This window comes from Serinus canaria, chromosome 12 (assembly GCF_022539315.1).
Source record: "Serinus canaria isolate serCan28SL12 chromosome 12, serCan2020, whole genome shotgun sequence".
NCBI classification, from domain to species: Eukaryota; Metazoa; Chordata; class Aves; order Passeriformes; family Fringillidae; genus Serinus; species Serinus canaria.
Genome location: NC_066326.1, coordinates 17,785,781 through 17,803,487, shown reverse-complemented (window position 1 = coordinate 17,803,487; position 17,707 = coordinate 17,785,781). Strand labels below are relative to the sequence as shown.

At 44.6% G+C, this 17,707-nt stretch overlaps 1 protein-coding gene across 1 annotated transcript in view; it reads right to left on the bottom strand.

The window, feature by feature from the left end:
- Positions 1 to 1,959: 1,959 nt before the first annotated feature.
- SLC6A11 (solute carrier family 6 member 11) overlaps positions 1,960 to 17,707 on the bottom strand; it is a 92,936-nt gene continuing 77,188 nt past the window's right edge. The window contains exons 7-14 of the mRNA XM_009090977.4: positions 16,567 to 16,670; positions 11,323 to 11,447; positions 9,645 to 9,757; positions 8,256 to 8,393; positions 6,302 to 6,404; positions 5,493 to 5,593; positions 4,073 to 4,243; positions 1,960 to 2,201 (exon numbers count right to left, since the gene is read on the bottom strand). Of these exons, the coding sequence (XP_009089225.1) occupies positions 2,049 to 2,201; positions 4,073 to 4,243; positions 5,493 to 5,593; positions 6,302 to 6,404; positions 8,256 to 8,393; positions 9,645 to 9,757; positions 11,323 to 11,447; positions 16,567 to 16,670 (1,008 nt within the window). The 3' untranslated portion in view covers positions 1,960 to 2,048. The remainder of the gene's footprint in view (positions 2,202 to 4,072; positions 4,244 to 5,492; positions 5,594 to 6,301; positions 6,405 to 8,255; positions 8,394 to 9,644; positions 9,758 to 11,322; positions 11,448 to 16,566; positions 16,671 to 17,707) is intronic.

The following is a 17,707-nucleotide window of genomic DNA, read 5'->3' as shown; positions in this document are numbered from 1 at the left end:
AAAAATGTGAATTCCTGGATTTTGGAGTGTCAATGACAATTCAGTTTTTTCATTGTATATAAATCAATCTGTGGTTTCAGTTCTGGGAATATTTCTCTCCCAGTTTTCCCCTGGGACTGAGTTTTGGCTCCCTCTGAGGAGGCACAAACAATGGCTCTGTGCCTTCCTAAATCCAGGTTTCTTCCAAATGTCCTACCCCAAGCACCTCACAATGGAGACATGCAAACAAGACTTGGAGGATTTGAAGTCCTCTGCTAGGCTTCCACCTTGCCACACACAGAATGAACCCCTACAAATAAGATAAAGTAAAAATGAAATGGCTCTATTAGATTTAATGAAGTGACTCGAGACAAAGCAGTTCCATAAAAATGCTTTTTTTTAAGAAGTAACAACAAGAGCTCAGAGAAGTGCTGACTGCAGGTACAGTTCTAGCCAACATTAAGATCTATGTAGTGATTTCTAGGGAAATGTTTCCTTGGGAGAAGGTCAGGAGCCGTTTCTGTTGCTGACAACTCCTGGTGCTGCGTCTGAGCTCCGCTGGGTTGGAGTTGCAGAGAGGGCAGCAGGTTTTATGACGTTTCTTCTGGGCTGTCTCTTGTCTCTGCCCCCAAATCCTGTGCAGTGCAGGATGCTGTTCCTCCACAGGCTCCTCACACAACCATCAAATAACAAAAACAAGCCAAGAAAATTTGTCCAGAACAAATAACCGTGTTTGGAATATTATCAGGTAAAAAAAACCCCACATCCTAAGACAGAGTTTGGGACTTTTCATACTGGGGCATCTGCACACCTCCTGGAACATCCATCCAGCAGCTGGATCCACGTACAAAACCAGCTTTAAAGGCAGGAGCAAGGAGTGACTGACACAGCCACCGAGGGGTCACAGGAGCCCTGTGTGAGTCCCCTCCCTGCTCCACACAGAACTGACCTCCTGGGGCTCCTGCACGGATGAAGGACATCACCCCAACCTTCTGCTAAAGAAATCCCTGCTCTGACATCAAACTCCACCCCAGCCAGGGCAGAGGAAGCCGTGCCTGATCTGAGGGGGCCTGGGAAGGACCTTGAAGAGGAATCAGAATCCCCTGAATTGCAAGGATCATCCAGTCCAGCTCCTGGCCCTGCACAGGACACCCCAAAGCCCAGCCTGTGCCAGCAGAGGAGCTGTGCAGGGCTGCACATTGGCACTGGAGGATCCTGGATTCCTTTGGAGGGGAATGAGCTGTACAGACAGAGAGGGCACTAAACCTGCCCCTAAACCTGTTCTTTTCCCCTCAGGACATCTCCAGCTCGGTGAAATAACCTTGATCTCCTGATGGAGGAGCACACACAAACACAGGTCACTCCAGGGAGTGGGAAGTGCTGGCCAAACTTCAGGAGCAGCCACCCACGAAGGAAAATGGAAAAGGTTTGGGAGCACGTCCTGACAGAGACCAGGAACTTACAGCAGCAAAATTCAGAGCCCTTCAGAACCAGCCTCTATCCAATCTTCAGGAAAACAGTGGCTCAGGATGGGCCCATTCCACATTTCCAGCCCTGCTGAAGCCAGTGGAGGGTGGAGGGAAGGAGATGGGAGCAGCTGAGGCGCTGTCAGCATCACCAAACTGGCCCTGAAAGGAGATTTCTTCCCAAGCAAACCACAGGACAGGCTGGTCCCCTTTATATACACACATGGACAGCTGAAATGGGCTGAAATGCTTACAGGTTAGAAGGTCTATACAACATTACACCTGCCACAAATCAAAGTAGAAAAGTTTTACAGCACATTATACAGGTCCCTCTAAAGTCTAAAAAAAAAAAAAAAAAAGAAAACATTGACTGGAATCACCATATTACAAGAAGTCATCACTAACAGACCATATAATACTATTTCTTTTTCTTTTACAGAATCATTAAAAAAATCACTTTTTAAACAAGTATACAATTTTCACTTTAAAATTAACTGGTTAATAAAATTCTGTGCAAAACAAGCCAGCCTCTATAATTAAGTGAATTTATTTATTTCTTTATACAAAAAAAAAAAAAATAAAACAAGAAAAAAGAAAGTTCTTTCAGAAATGTGTCTCCTTTTCTGTGATGGTGGAAATGGTGCCATCTCCTTTCAGTTTGGCATCGCAGTCATTTATTGCTGCAATGTAGGCTCCTCCTCCGAGCTTGCCCCGCATTTTCAGGTCTGAGCTAGGTGTAATCAGCTTCCTGAATTTCTAGAAAATTGGAGAAATTGGAAATCATTACGTTTTTCTTGACCACAGACACACCTCTCTTTAACAGATCCATTTCAAAAGGCTTTTCTCCTGCATGTCTGCCTCTCATTTATGTCCCTGTTGTGGGCACACCCTCAGACCTGCAGGCTGCACAATTCTGGTTAAATCCTGCCAGACCAAAGAAGGGAAAGCTCAAAGCAAAGTGAATTTTGATGCTGATTTAATCATGAAGACTCTCAGCACTGTGTCTGTTCTACAGGTACATTTTGTTTCTCATTTTATCATCAATGATGTCCACTGGAAAAAGCAAATAAACCAGAGACAGCTAAGGTGGATTGAGCTGTGATTAAGCAAAATCTGCTTTCTCTTTTCTAGCAGAGACATCCACAGCAAGGTTGCTGCTCACAGCAGGAAGTTGGCTCCTCAAGAAGCTCCCAGCTGTGATTCAAAGGATCCTCTTGTCATCCTGGCAGGGAAAAGATAACGACCTGTCTGCAGTGCTGCAGCTCCAGCAAAGTCTGCTCACCTGCAGGGACAGGTGGGGCTGGTGCACTGAGGAAATATTTAATGTTTAGATTTGTGCAGACTTCCCTTTTTGAGAGACAACTTAATGATGGACAATTCAGTTTTAGTTTATATCCGCTGAACTGTCTTTGCAATATGGACAAAATGAGACTTTTCTGCAATGTTGGAATCCCAAATGGCTGAAAAACGTTTTTATTTTTGTTTCTTTCACTATTGCTTCCTTCACTGCATTTCTTTGGAGCTCCCACAGACATGAGTAACCTTCCAAGCTTAAATTTGGTAATAATCTCAGCCTAGACCTGAGCTAACCTGACACCAACTGTCAGAAAATTCCACTGGATCTCTTTATTTGCCTGAGTTTCTCATTTAGAGAACTGAAATTAGGAAAACTGTCCAGAAAATGGGAATGTGGGCAACGAAGATCCTGGCAGCACAAACAAAAACCATGGGAAAAGGGAATGGCTGGTACAAACCCTGAGGGATCTGGGTGTTGTTACAGACATTTTAAGCTACAAATTGTGCTGGTACAGAGCACCTTAAATCAGTTAGTTTACCACTGGCAGCAAAAAACCCAACAGGAATTCAGAATAAAGCAGAGAAAGTTCAGAATTCTCTAAGGCAGGGAACAGGGATGAGGCACTACTGCTGTGAATAAAGGGTGCAGGTGTGTGTTGGGATTCAGGAGATCCCTCTGGCTGCCCTGGAGGGCTCCAGCCCCTGCCAGGGGGCTCAGAGACCTTGGCACAGAGCCCAAGATCTCTGTGCCTTTGATTATGACCCATGGAAAAAATTACCAGCCTTAGATGAGGATCTGCAAGCCACAGAAGTCTAAGTAGAATGATAGTTAGTTTATCAGGGGGTGAAAAATAGATTTTTGGGGTTTTTAGAATGGGGGCTCAGGAGGCAAGATGGAGGAATCTGGGCGTGCCCAGCCCTTCTTCTTCTCTACCTCCTCCTTCTGCTGTGATGTTGGCACTTTTGGGTTGGTGTAGACTAGAAGCTCACTGTCTAACAGAGGTGATAGGGATTGGGAAGTTATGGTAAATATTGCACACATAGTTTTTACTATAAAAAGATAACACTGCCCCAGGGGCAGGCAGAGTGCCCTGGGCTGTCCTGCTGAACAGACCTCAGCAGTCAGGAGAAAGAATTTTATAGATATAGAACAATAAACAACCTTGAGAAGAAGACCAGAAGAGTTCTGACTCCTTCAACCACCAGGCTGGGAAAAGAGACTTTCTAACGCATCTTGGGGTCACCCTGAGCAGCAGAAGTCCCAAGAGGTGAGGAGTCCCCCCCTTTCCCAGCTCTTTTTGCAGCATCACTGCTCTGCAGCTCTCTCTCACCTCCATGAAGGTGCCTTCTGTCTTCCAGAGCTTGATGCAGATCCACAGCGGGATGCAGACCATGGAGGAGAGTGCCATCATCCAGCCGATGCCGTAGCCCCAGTCAGGGTAGATGTACACATTGTTGTACTTCAGGGGCTTGTATTTCACCAGGAAAAAGATGAAGATCCCCTGAAACAAGCAGAAATATTGTCAGAGGTGTTTGGGCAAACCCTGCGTGTGTAACAAGGATTTGGCTGAGTGTTTAGGCCAGGCCAGGCTCCCTGAGGAGGGAGAGCAGAGAGAAGCTCTTCACTCAGAGCAAAAAACCCACCAGCAACATCCTCTTTTCTGTGCAGCCTAAATAACACATCTCAGAGGCTCCTGCAGAAACCATCAACCTTTCAAGTTTAATCCTATTTACCTCTTGATGACAATAAACCCAGCACTTTGATGGCAAACAGCACCTGGGCAGGAAAGATTAAGTTTTGCTACAGTGAACCAGCTGTGATTAAATACCATGAGCTGAGTTCTCTCCAACCTGTCAGGATGAAAAATGAAAGCCAACATTTTTGAAGTTGCTTTAATCCGCTGTGTGTATCTGCAGTTCCAATGCTTTCATCCTGCCAAAAACCCTAAAAAACCTGTCTCAATTTCTAATCCAGCAGCTTGGACCATTTCAATGTCTGAAACAGAGAAAAGCTACCATGTAATTTTCTCCAGAGTGGTGAAACGAGTGCACAAGAGCAAATGGTATAGAGGTCATTTCAGATTTGGTGCAAATGGGTCAGAAATTTTCCCAAGTTTGCAAATGGGAGCCTGGATCTCGAGGCACCTCAGCTGCTGTGGTTTGCAGCTGCCACCACTGGGGTGTTGCACAGCTGGAAGGGGTTTTGGCATCTGATCCCCAATTTGAAGGGCAATCAGCGCATGCTGCTTTTGAAACTTTGTTCCTGTGAGGCTGCCACAGCTCTGCAGAGCTGGCACCACCTTCCTTCCCCTCCTTGATGCCTCTGGGATGGGCTTTTGTCCTCTCCTACCACTTTTAAAAGTAAAAAATGTCTTGTCTCCTTTGGAAAATACCCACTCCCCCCAAAGAGAGAGGAGAAGGGAGGAGAAAGCAGCAAAGGACCCAGCACAAGCCTGGAGGAGCTCAGGCTGTGTGTTGGCACACAAGGTGCACCAACTACAGAGAAAAACATCTCTCTTGCTCTGGCAAATGTTCAGTTAGGGCCCTGGCATTATTTGTGTTCCTGTGATTGTACAGACTAAGATTTTTCACAGAATATTTAACATTTTTACAGATTGTTTTTTATTTGAAATACATGCTACAATACAATAGGGATTTCTCTCAAAAATTAGCAGCAGCAAAAATAGAAAAACCATTTCCAGAACCCCCCCTTTATATCTAAAACAAGTGTTTGGGACATTCTGTACTTACTGCACAAATACCTGGAGTTAGGACCATCCAGCACCACTTAATCAATGACACAGGTTTGTACCCAATCATGTCTTCAATGTTCTCATAAAAGCGATTGCTGCCTGCCCAAAACCAAAGGAAAAGCAGATGTAGAGTGCATGTGGAAGGGGCTGTCCAGGTCAGGATTTACAGCAGGGAAAGACAGACAGGGGAAGGCTGAAGCTCCTCCTCTTTCCCCAGAAAACTCCTCCCTGCCATCTGCCCTGTGCTCGTGGCAGGGGTGAATCTACAATTCCTGCTGCTATAAAACTTCTGGTGCTATAAAACTTGTATTTCATACAGATCATTGTATCACTTATCAGAGAGGGAGATTTCATCAGTCTGACACAAGCTGTCACAAAAATACGAACATTTCATTTAGTCCCACTCTCCTTTTTCCTCCACACCTTGAGTTTCCTTCAGAGCAAGTATAAACCTAATATATTCTGCTTAGTTGGTTTATTCTTTTTGTTGTGGGATCAGGCTATAAACAACCCCAGCCAAAGAGTATCTGTTTTATATATAAATACAATTTATATATGTAAATATATTTAGATGCTGATGTGTGAGCCCAAGGATAACTGGGCACGTGTGATCTGCAGTTCTGTGGTGCTTTACAAACTGAAATTATCCACACTGTGCATCTTTGTGGAGAAAAACCATTTATGATTTTTTTTGGGGGGGAAAGGGAGTGTGGAAGGTCCCATTCCATAAGGGTACAAGGCTCTCACTTGGCTTTTGTGCAAATAGAAAGCTTTGATAAGTAAAACAGAGCAATCTTCATCACTCACCATACACCCAGCCTATGCAGACACACTCAAAGATGGCCACAAAGAGCAGGCACATCCCACTGGCTGCATAGGAGTCAAAGAGCTGGAACACATACATCCCACCCTGGAAGAGAAAATGGGAAAGGAGAAAAAAAATTGTGTTGGCATCAGTGGGAATATTTCATGGCAAATCTCTTTTAATTACACCATCAAGCTGTTGGCTCCCTGGCAAGCTTCCTGTTCAAGTGGGTTTCTTCTTGAACAAAGAATTTTAATTTCTTGTTTTTTTGGTTTTTTTTTAACTCTGCGCTTCTTTAAGGGTGGTAAATCTGGAGTGGAGAGAAGTAAATTTGATTTTTTTTTTCCAAAAATGCTCTCCCACCTCCCTGCTTTTACTTCTGGTTTTTTATTCCAAGATCTCCCATTTTGCATAGCAAAGATGATTTATTTCACTGAGAATGAGAATGATTTACAGATAAATATAAAGTCAATAAGTATATAAAATTTCTGTTCAATGCATTATTTCACACAGAGCATCATATCTCTTATCAGAGAGGGATGCTTGATTAAAGTAATTCAATATTAATGTTCCAAATTCCAGATTATTCCAAGCTGGAAGGGACACAAAATTTCTGCTCAGAGATTGGCTGTGCTGATTGACATGGCTGATGATCTGGAAACCAAAATGGTTTGATTTTCTCTTTTCACTTCATCTTTATTGTTCTTTCCATCCAAAATGTGGCTGTTCCTGCCTAGGGTGAGTGAGCAGGAACCATGATCAGTGTGATCACTGATTGACATGGCCAGGTGATCTGGAAACCAAAGATGGTTTGATTTTCTCTTTTCTTCATCTTCTTGATTGCTCTTTCCATCCAAAATGTGGTTGTTCCTGCCCAGGGTGAGTGAGCAGGAGCCACAATCAGTGTGTGTGGCTGGCTGGGGCAAAGCAGATGGAATTTCCTTGTCTGGGATGTGTATTTCTGATTAAAACATCTCCTGATCCCAAGCTGGTAAAACAAGGCCACTTCTCCCATTTCAGTTGTTGCACAGGAGCTGAGAACAGTCTCTCAAGTATTCTGTTGCCACATTCCTGACAGGGAAATGTGTCTGTGGCAAAGGTTCTTGTGCTTTATCTGTGGTGGTTAGAACCACAAGTTCTTTCCCTCTGAGCAGTACAGGAAAAGCAGGAGAGAAAGTGGGGGAGAAAGTGCTGATCTGACTCCAGTGATATCAGAAGGCTAATTAATTATTTTACTGTCATCATGGTATTTTCTGAAAAATCCCTTTGCCAGCATTTTCTTCTGAGAAGCATCAGAGGAAAAGAAAAACAATAATTATCTGCTGCTGTGGAATGCAACAGGTACATCTTTGATTGGTCCATGTTGGTTGTTTCTAATTAATGGCCAGTCACAGTCAGCTGGCTTGGATTCTTGGAGAGTCATGAGCTTTTATCATTCCATTCCATTCCATTCCATTCCATTCCATTCCATTCCATTCCATTCCATTCCATTCCTTGCTAGCCTTCTGATAAACTCCTTTCTCTATTCTTTTAGTATAGTTTTAATATAATATATATCATAAAATAATAAATCAGCCTTCTGAAACATGGAGTCAAGATTCTCACCTCTTCCCTCATCCTGGGACCCCTGTGAACACCACCACACTTTATTATTCTATATTATTCTATATTATATTCCACTGCATCTAAACTGAATCTGCACAAGCACCAACTCCACTCAACTGCCCAGAACCTTGTGACTGTGAGCTGACAGTCCCAACACACACACACACACACACACACACACACCTGGCCCTGACAGGCCAAGGAAACCAAACCCATCCCTTTGGGTGAGCCATCTCCGCATTGCATTCTGCTTTGGCACAACCCAGGAGCAGCAAGTGAGATAAGAACTGCTTTGCTCATTCTTTTCTCTTCTCAGAGGATGTGAATCCCTCAGGGCAGGGCAGCTCTCACCTCAGTTAACATGATGAGGCCGAGGAAGTAGGACACGACGGAGAGGCCGAGGATGAGCAGCTCCCTCCTGTAGCCCCTGCGGAACACCTTGGGGTACATGTCCACCACGGCTGTCACAATGCTTTCCACACACACAAACTGCAACAAAGGACAGCACAGATCCAGTCAAACTTGCCTCCTCTCCTGCTGGCATTGGGATTTGCCACCTAACACTTTAAATATCCTCCTGTGTTTTCATCACAGAGGGTGGGTGATCCCAGAGGATGCTCCATAAGCAGGAGCTCAAGCTGAGAGGAACATCTCCCAATGAAAAAGTCCAAAGTTATGGATTTCCACCAAATTCACCCAATTGGATTCTCTAATATTATCCCAGACTGCATTTGCCCTGTAGCAGGTGGACTAAATGAACATTAAACCTTTCCAATGTGGCTTGAATTGGAATTAAATAATGTACAAACCCTTCATGGAGTCATGTCACTCCAGGCACTTTTGCCAGTTTTGCCAGCCTGCTAAAGGAGCAGCAGGGTTTGGGGAGAGTTCTCTCCATTTACCAGGAGAGAGAAGTTGAGTGCCCAAGCCAAGTTCCTCTAACAAAGGAGGGCAGGAACATGTTCAGTGTCTTTAAACATCAAAAAAAGCAAAAGGCCTGAGCTTCTCACTCAGGGCTCTGGAGCAAGGTTTCTAAAACAGACCCCAAAGTAACTCCCCAAAATAGACACTGGAATAGCCAAGAGCAGAATCCAGGGACTGCTCACTTGAAAAAAAAAAAAAAAAAAAAGACTTTTAAGAACCTGTCAGGTCATTAAAAAGAGAAGTTATTAAACATTAAATTTAAGGATTGGAAATGTCATGCAGAACGAGCACTGCTGAGCTTTAGAATCATAAACTTCCTGCACCCAGTCATGCCAAGGGCTGAGCTGCATGCTAAAAATCCCTGGCACTTCACGTTTTTCTTTGAGCAGCTTCTGTAATTTTTACAGTCACACAGGGACAATGACTTCTGTGCTGCCCCTTTGCTGCAGGATATGACTGCACATTCCTTGCTATGGGATCTTGCAGTAAAAATACACCACAGAAAATTACATTATCCCTATCTGATATTCAGCTTCAAAATTCATCGCCAAGCGCTTTAAAAATGGGCTGGTATTTTACTGAAGCGTGAATTTTAATCAGCCCTGCTGAAGTTCAGACTGATTTTCATGCTAATAATGAGAGCTGGAGTCAGGCCGAACCAGTGAATCATGAAGGAATATCCAGCATCACAACTGAGATTGAAAATAGCAAAGAATCCAGCTGGGGTTCAGTCTTTCATCAGGCTGATGCTGTTTAGGTGTGGTTCCCACCTGCTGGGGAGGCCAAAGGCTCACTGCAGTGGGCTTTGTTTCATACCTGACTGTCCAAGCCCAGGAAGATGAGCATCATGAAGAACAGAGCTGCCCACAGAGGAGACAGAGGCATCATGGTGACAGCTTTAGGGTAAGCAATGAATGCAAGCCCTGGTCCTGAAAAGGAATAAAGAAATGAGAAGTTTATACTTGTGTGGGAGGTTGAGGTGGAGCTCAGCTCCTCCAGAGCAGCCTGAGCTGTGGGAGAGCAGCACTGCTGACACCACATTTTCATTTTCTCCCCCTTCCCCTGCCTGCTCCCTTCCCCATCCCCTGTGGAAGCTGAGAGTGAACAGCAGTGTGGATGCCCAGCTGCTGCTCAGGGTCAGCCCACCACAACCTGATTCTTCTGCCATGGCAGATAAGGGGAACTGAACCCAAGACTGAACTCCTTGCCAAACTCTGCATCTCTCACAGTCTAAACAACTGGTGATGGGCTCATCAGAAATGGCACAGCCCTGCCTGCATCCTGGCCAAAGGAGGCTCAGCTTCTCTTCAGACATCCCAGTGCTTTCTCTTCCCCTTTTTTGTGTGACTCTGCAGCTCTGCAAACACCCCTGAATAAATCATAGCTGTGCTCCTGTGATTGCCTTATATAACCTAGGAACATATCTTGGAGTCTTTATTGTTCTCCTAACCTGGTGCAAGGCAAAGGTTGGTTCCCATCCTGCTCTGTGTTTTGGGGTGCTGCTGCTGCTGCTGTGTGACACTGGCTACATATTTAGAAAAATCTTCAAAGCAGAGCATTTTTTTATCAGCACTGATAACTTCTCAGAGCTGCTAAGATACTTTCTCACCTTGCTCATGTTTCTCTGGTTTTATTTATCAGCTGCTTTTTATGAAGCCAGCCAGCTGTCAAAGCAGGGGCACAAAGGCCTCTCCCAGCCACCAAAGGAGAACTCTGTGCTCCTGCTGCAGTAATTTCAGTGCAGATCTGTCACACTCTGCTGCTGCTTCATTTCAAGCAGCATTTACAAGCTCCTGTAATGAAGCTCAAGCCAGTTGCATGGGATTTAGGAAAAGTTAAATATTTTCCATGAGAGCATCAGAGAAACCCTGCTTGTTTTGCAGTTTCCCTGGGATTAACTCCATGAGAGTCCTTTTTCCTCCTCAACAGCTCAGCATTCCATTGGGGTTTGTTTGGGGGTGCAGCCTCCTGTTCTTTTTCTTCTGCTTGAGTATGTTACAGCCACAAAGGTGTGGGGTAACTTCCATTGGCTGCCCAGCCCCAGTGGTGGAGGTGGAAGGTTAATTTTTCATAAATCTGGGCCAGTGTGCCCTTCTGATTTCTCATTTTAACAGCTGCAGCTTCTTTTCTTTAATATCCTTTTTAATTTTTTTTCTCCAGAAGGAATAAATTTTTGTGGATTTCAGTCTGTCTCATTGAAAGAAGGTGGAATGCAGGTGAGGATTAACACTCACAACTGAGTTTATCTCTGCTAAACAACATTCTGATGCTCAGCTGGAGAAAGTCTGTGTAGTTTGTGACTCCCTGAATTCATGACTTAGGTTCTATGCATAGCAACATTCATCTTTATCACACACAAATGCATGGCCACAAAAATAGTTCAGAGCTCTTCCTGCAGCAGTTATTCCATTGAGCCATCTCATCCACAGGCCATGGCACAGGCTGTGAACTCTGGGCATTTTTGGTAACTCAGAAATCTCCTTTTGGAACTCACCTGATTCTGCAACTTCTGCAATGGGCACGCCTTGTTCATAAGCCATAAATCCAAGAACTGAAAAGATAGCAAAACCAGCAACAAAGCTTGTGCCACTGTTCAAGCAGCAGAGCATGATGCAGTCTCTGAAAATATAAATAAAAAACACTGCAGTTGATCTCCAGAGCTGGGGTTTCTTCCATCCACTGAGCCAGAAGCCCTGGGCTGCAGGAATGGAAAGCAAGTTGTTCATTAACAGTCAGGGCCCAACTCAGATTGCTCCTGAGAGCAACCAGGAACTGGAAGGTGCAGGAGGACCCCAGCAGAAAATCCTTGCTTGGGTTTTATCTGCTGGAGCTGACTTGTTGCAAGTCACTTGCTGTTTTCCAGTAAAATCTTTAAAAAACACGTAAAACTATGGCAAACATGTAATAACTGTTAGGAACAATTTCTGCATTATAATTATAGATTCCAGAGGGTATGAACTCATTAATAAAATGGTAATGTTTGTTTGCTAGGGGAAAAAAAAAAAACCCTGTGGTCAGATCTTATCTCCTTCTATCCTTGTTAAAGAGCATTGGAAAAATATATCCATGCAATATATTGGCAAAATATATCCATGCAGTTTGGTTTCTAGACTTATTTAAGAAATGAAAAGCTCTGTACATAATCTGGAAGTGTGTGCATGCCTCCAAAGGTGTCTAAAAAGAGGCAAAGGCAGGGCAGGGCCAGAGATGTCTCAGACAAACACATCCCACACTTCAAAGCACACAAGAACAAGGACAAGGTGAAGGAGGATTTCTTTGCCCAGGTTGGAAACATCACCAGAGCAAATCACTTTCCAGAAAGGGAAGATCCTCCTGCAGAATGGTGTGATTTCCCCAGAGCCCAGGGAAATCTTGTTGTTCCTGCTGCTCTGCCAGCCCTCCAGGTGTGACAGATGATTGATGCTGACAGTCCCTCCTTGGAGACTGATGGCAGAGACACTGTGTGCTTGGGGAGGTAACAATCCACCCTGGATGGCTGAGGTGAATTAGGGTCTAACCCTCTGAAACACAAGGCAAGCCTGGAGCTGTCTCCAGCCCACCCCTCAATCTGCTTTATCCCCTCCCACTGTGGCTCTGAAGAAAATTTTTGTGTAAGTCATCAATAAGAAGAAAGAACCCTGTAAAATCCAGCAGATTTCTAATTCACAGCTTCAATAATTCAGAAAGGATCCCACCTTTGTCACAGATAATTCAGTAATAATTCAGTATAGGATCCCATCTTTGTCATAGATAATTCAGTAATAATTCAGTGAAGGATCCCACCTTTGTCACAGATAATTCAGTGAAGGATCCCACCTTTGTCACAGATAATTCAGTGAAGGATTCCACCTTTGTCACAGATAATTCAGGAATAATTCAGCAAAGGATCCCATCTTTGTCACAGATAATTCAGGAATAATTCAGTGAAGGATTCCATCTTTGTCACAGATAATTCAGTGAAGGATCCCACCTTTTTCACAGATAATTCAGTAATAATTCAGTGAAGGATCCCACCTTTGTCACAGATAATTCAGTGAAGGATCCCACCTTTGTCACAGATAATTCAGGAATAATTCAGCAAAGGATCCCATCTTTGTCACAGATAATTCAGGAATAATTCAGTGAAGGATCCCACCTTTGTCACAGATAATTCAGTGAAGGATCCCACCTTTGTCACAGATAATTCAGTAATAATTCAGTGAAGGATCCCACCTTTGTCACAGATAATTCAGTAATAATTCAGTGAAGGATCCCACCTTTGTCACAGATAATTCAGTGAAGGATCCCACCTTTTTTTACAGATAATTCAGTAATAATTCAGTGAAGGATCCCACCTTTGTCACAGATAATTCAGTAATAATTCAGTGAAGGATCCCACCTTTGTCACAGATAATTCAGTGAAGGATCCCATCTTTGTCCCAGATTTGCTGTTGAGAATCAGAGACAATTCCTACTTCCAAGTCCTGGCAATTATTCCCTCCAAACTTCTCTGCTGATCTCCCTGCCTTGCTGTTTGTCTCATTTACTATTTGTACCCTGTAACAACATCTCATCCACTTTTGGTCTCAAAGTGAGGTGAGCAGTTCCAGCAGCTTGTTCCTTCACTGAAGAGCCCTGCAGTGTCTCCCACACCTGCCCAAAGCTCTCCTGACTCCCCTGGCACTCACCTGAGCACCAGGCACACACATTTCCCTGGCAGGGAGCACCTGCACATTCCTGAGCTGCAGAGCCAAGGACCAGCTCAGCCTCTGGGCCATGGGAGGCTTTGGCTCCCTCTCATCACCTCAGCCCCACTTCACTGAACTATTATTTTGGGAAGGTTTCATGTTTTCACAACAATTTCAGAGTAAAAATCATCTCTGTGGCACAACACCTACACGTTGCTAAATTGTGCCCAGCAATGGAAGAGAATGAATATTCCCATTTGTACTGGAGACTCAGACATGGACAAGTGCAGAGTTGTTCACACTTCTTTCATGCCTGGACTCTCTCTGACACTGCTCATTTGCACTTAAAATACAATTCCAACCTTTATTTATTTGCTTTTCATCTGAAATTCTCCCTGTAGTTATGCCCAGCCAGGCCAGTTCTTCACTTTGGATGTCTTAAAGCAAAATAACAATCCAAAATAAAGGACTGAGGAGCACAGAGGCCGTTGTGCTTAGCAGAGGTACAAAAAAAAAAAGAAAAATCAGCCCCTTCCTGACCTTCTGAGTGAATGTCAGCTCTGAAGAGCTCTGGAGGGACTCTCACCCCACCTCTCTCACCTCAGGAACTGGTGAGTTCAACACCAAGAAATTGAAACTGAGTGTGATGAAGCCCTGTTGATAAGAGAGGTCAGAAAGATGAATTTTATAATCCTCTGGAGGGAAAAGAGAGCTCCTGCTTTGGGGGGATGCAGCCAGATGATGCCTCCACTGGGCACGGGCTGTTTTCTTCAGATAAGATTTGCTTTAGATAATTCCCTGCTTCAAATGCACTCTGAACAAGACATTTCCTTCTGAGGAATGCCATGGCACAGGGTGTTGGAGAGCTGCTGGTTCTGAGAGGGAGATAAAGGCTGAAGCCCCTGGCTGTGATGCCTCAGGGTTTGGCTTTTCTATTTTCACATTCTGTGCTGCTTTAATGGATGGGTCTGGGCTTCATATTATGGGATGGTGAGCTCTGTGCACAGAGCAGGGAGACAAAACAATTCCTGCTCCAGCTGGGCACCAAGGACAAATGATCCCAATCTCAGCCCAAGAGCACAAACCCCGTGGGCTGGAGAGAGAAAAACAAGGGTGGGACTGCCTGGGCTAAAGCTGGGCTGGGACAATGAACTGCAAGGTGGGAATGGAGCAGAGCTGATCCCAGGGAGAGACCCCGTGTCCATTTTGGGGCCATTTTGGGTCATCTTGGGTGCAGCCCTGGCTGGGCTCTGGTGCTGCCCAAGGTGGGTCCATGGAGGAGATCCTTGGAATCAATCCCTGCTTTATTCCTTAACTCCATCCAGCCTCTGCTCCAGGGCAGCCTGAACAAGGCATCAGCCCCTTAAAGTGGGGCAGAGCCCAGCTGGACAAACCCACAGAACAAGAGGATCCCAGGGATCTCCTCTCTCAGGGAACTCTGGCCAACCACAGCAGCTTGGTACAAACTATCTGCAGGAGAGTTCTCCACAATTCTCCAAGGAAATGGGAAAAAAGGAGATTTCTATCCCCTCCAGCAGTGAGTTCCTGTTCATTTCAGATAACACCACCCCAGCTGAGTGGTTTCATCCCAGAGAGGCAGCCACAGACTGAACTCAGCTTCTCTGGGGACCCTCAGAAAAATATCACCCCCAGTTTCCCTTCCCCTGGCTTTGCAGGAGTTCTACCAACCCCTCAGCTCCTAGTTGTTATCCCAGAGGCAGAGGTACCCTGCAGTTCAGGGATTTTTTTTCCTGCTATGGGAAGAAAAACCAAAAAGGGGGATCTGGATCCATTGATTGTGAAACCAATGAGTTTTAAACCACAAATGCTCAGGAACCATGGGAAGGGCAACATGAATTTTTGATGTGCACCCTTGGCAGGAGGACATCAGAGCCTGACTGAAGCCCAGACTGATTTCAAGTGAAAGGAAAACTTCAAATTTTTATGAAAACTTCACTTTCTTCCAAATTAAACTCCTGCCAATCACCTGAATAATTCAAGGTGTGCATCACTTCTGCTCTCCCTGCCTGACAGGCAGGACACTTCTGGAAATTCATCCTGCCTTCCTGAGGAGCCTCTCTGAGCCCAGAGAGCCCCTGGCATCCCTCCAGTCCCTCCCTTGCCTTTATGGATTCCTCAAGACCCAGTTGAGAAATTCCCATTTCTCTTTTCCTCCTAGACTAGAAACTTGACAAAGGACAAATCTGAAAAGTTTTGTCCGTGTGTGAGATCACTCCTGGATCTCCTGTCCCAGGATGATAGAAATTCATTTCCCATTCAAAGACATGTAGTGACTTTGGCAATTCATTTACCTCAATAATGAATTAAATCAGGTCTAAACCTTTAAATTATTTAAATTAAAACCTTTAAATTCTCAAGGCCCATGTGCAGTTCAGGCTTTCCCTTTTCCCACTGAAATACCTCTTGCCTTTATTTTCCTTAGGGAAAAAATAAATACTGTCTTTGTAAGAATTTTAGGAAGAAGAATTCAATACCCATGAGTTCCAGCAGAAAAGACTAATGCTCATATTGCTGCCCATGCCAGAAATGTGGAACAGGGATTTTGTGCAAATCAATCCTTTGGGCATTGACTCAGGAGAGATGAAAACCTCCTGAAGTCGTTGGCAATTCTGTCCTAGGGAATACAGAGATAAGCCAGGAAATGCCCTTCATTTCCTCTGGGCTGGGGACTGCAAACTTCCCCCAAAATAGGGACAAGTGGCAGTCAGAGCATGGACCAAACTGAGGGGATTTTTAATGACAATTTCCGGTAGTACTTTTCAAAGAGCAGCTTAAGCAATGCACCCACATTCAATGAGACCTGTCTGAAATCCTGAATTTCCCATGGAATTTCCATCTCTGTGTGTGCTGAGGGGTTGGGGAAGGCTCAGGTTTGACCAAAGGGGGTGAAAACACCACATTTTAGAGCAGAGTTCCTCTGGAGCAGTTCCAAAGAACGTGACAGATCTCTGTCCTACAAAACCACATCTGTGCTCATGATTATCCATGGAAAAAGGGGAAGTGATTCCAAATGCCCCCCAGGAGCAGAGCTGCAGGCTGGAGGCTGTTACCTGTAGCAGTTGTTGTTGTAGTTGTTGTAGCTCCCCAGGGCTGTCAGGCACCCCAAGCAGATGGCGTAGGAGAAGAAGATCTGTGTGCCAGCATCCACCCACACCTGGAGACAGAGAGCAGGCAGAGCTTCAGAAACCACCCTGCTGTCAAATGGGGGCTGCAAACCTGCACTGGAGCCTCTGCAGGTTCAGAGGGGCTGGCAAAGCTTTTACAAATCATAACCTTGAACAAAATAATGTGCTGGGAGGGAAATTCCCCTCCCCATCCCAGCTGGACTTTACAGGCTCAGCCTAAAGGGAGACAGAATTCCTAAAGAACCTCACCCATCACATTCATTAATGGCTTTCAGAGAGTTTTAGTAATTGCAACTTAAATAGAATCACCTGCATTTATCTTCCTCCCATTGGACAGTTATTTATTCAAATTTAAAAATGGAGTGTGAATAATTGCTCTAAAGACAAAAAGTGCTATTCCTATAGCACATAAATACATAATAAGATAATACATAAATACAGATAATACATAAATTAAGCTGAGGAAAGAAGGGATAACTTATCCAGGGAAAGGATGTTCTCAGCAAAATCTAATGGATCCAACAGACACAAAGTTACAGCTCTGGTCACTGTACAATCAACAAATAAAGTTCTGTAGAGCTTAATGAGTCAGTAGCTTTGTAATGCCATTGTGGGCACATTTGTACCCTAAAGTGAGGCAAACAATTTGAAATCAGAGAAAAGGAAGCCTGAGTTGCCCCAGTGAGATTCTTCTCCTCAGAGCAACCTCAGAACATGAATGAGCAGGTTCATTTTACTCTAACAGTGTTGCAACAAAGCCATTTATTTCACCTGACCAGTGTGGGTGTGCTCCCACTGCAGCTGAAGGTACCCCTTGAAGTCCTGGATATGGAGAACCCAAACCCACAGAGCTGCCATCCAGTAAAATCCTGCTCCTGTTTTCCTGGGATAAATGATCTCTTGAAGTCTTTTGTTACATCAGAGCAGCCAAAACACCAAGGCCTGAGTGACGATCAGAGGCAGTGGCTGTGCAGCCATTCCCTGCTGGAATTGGAGCCAAGGAAGAGGGAGCACAGGGATGATTTCAGTACTAATACCAGCCATCAAATCCTCCTAAGCACACAAA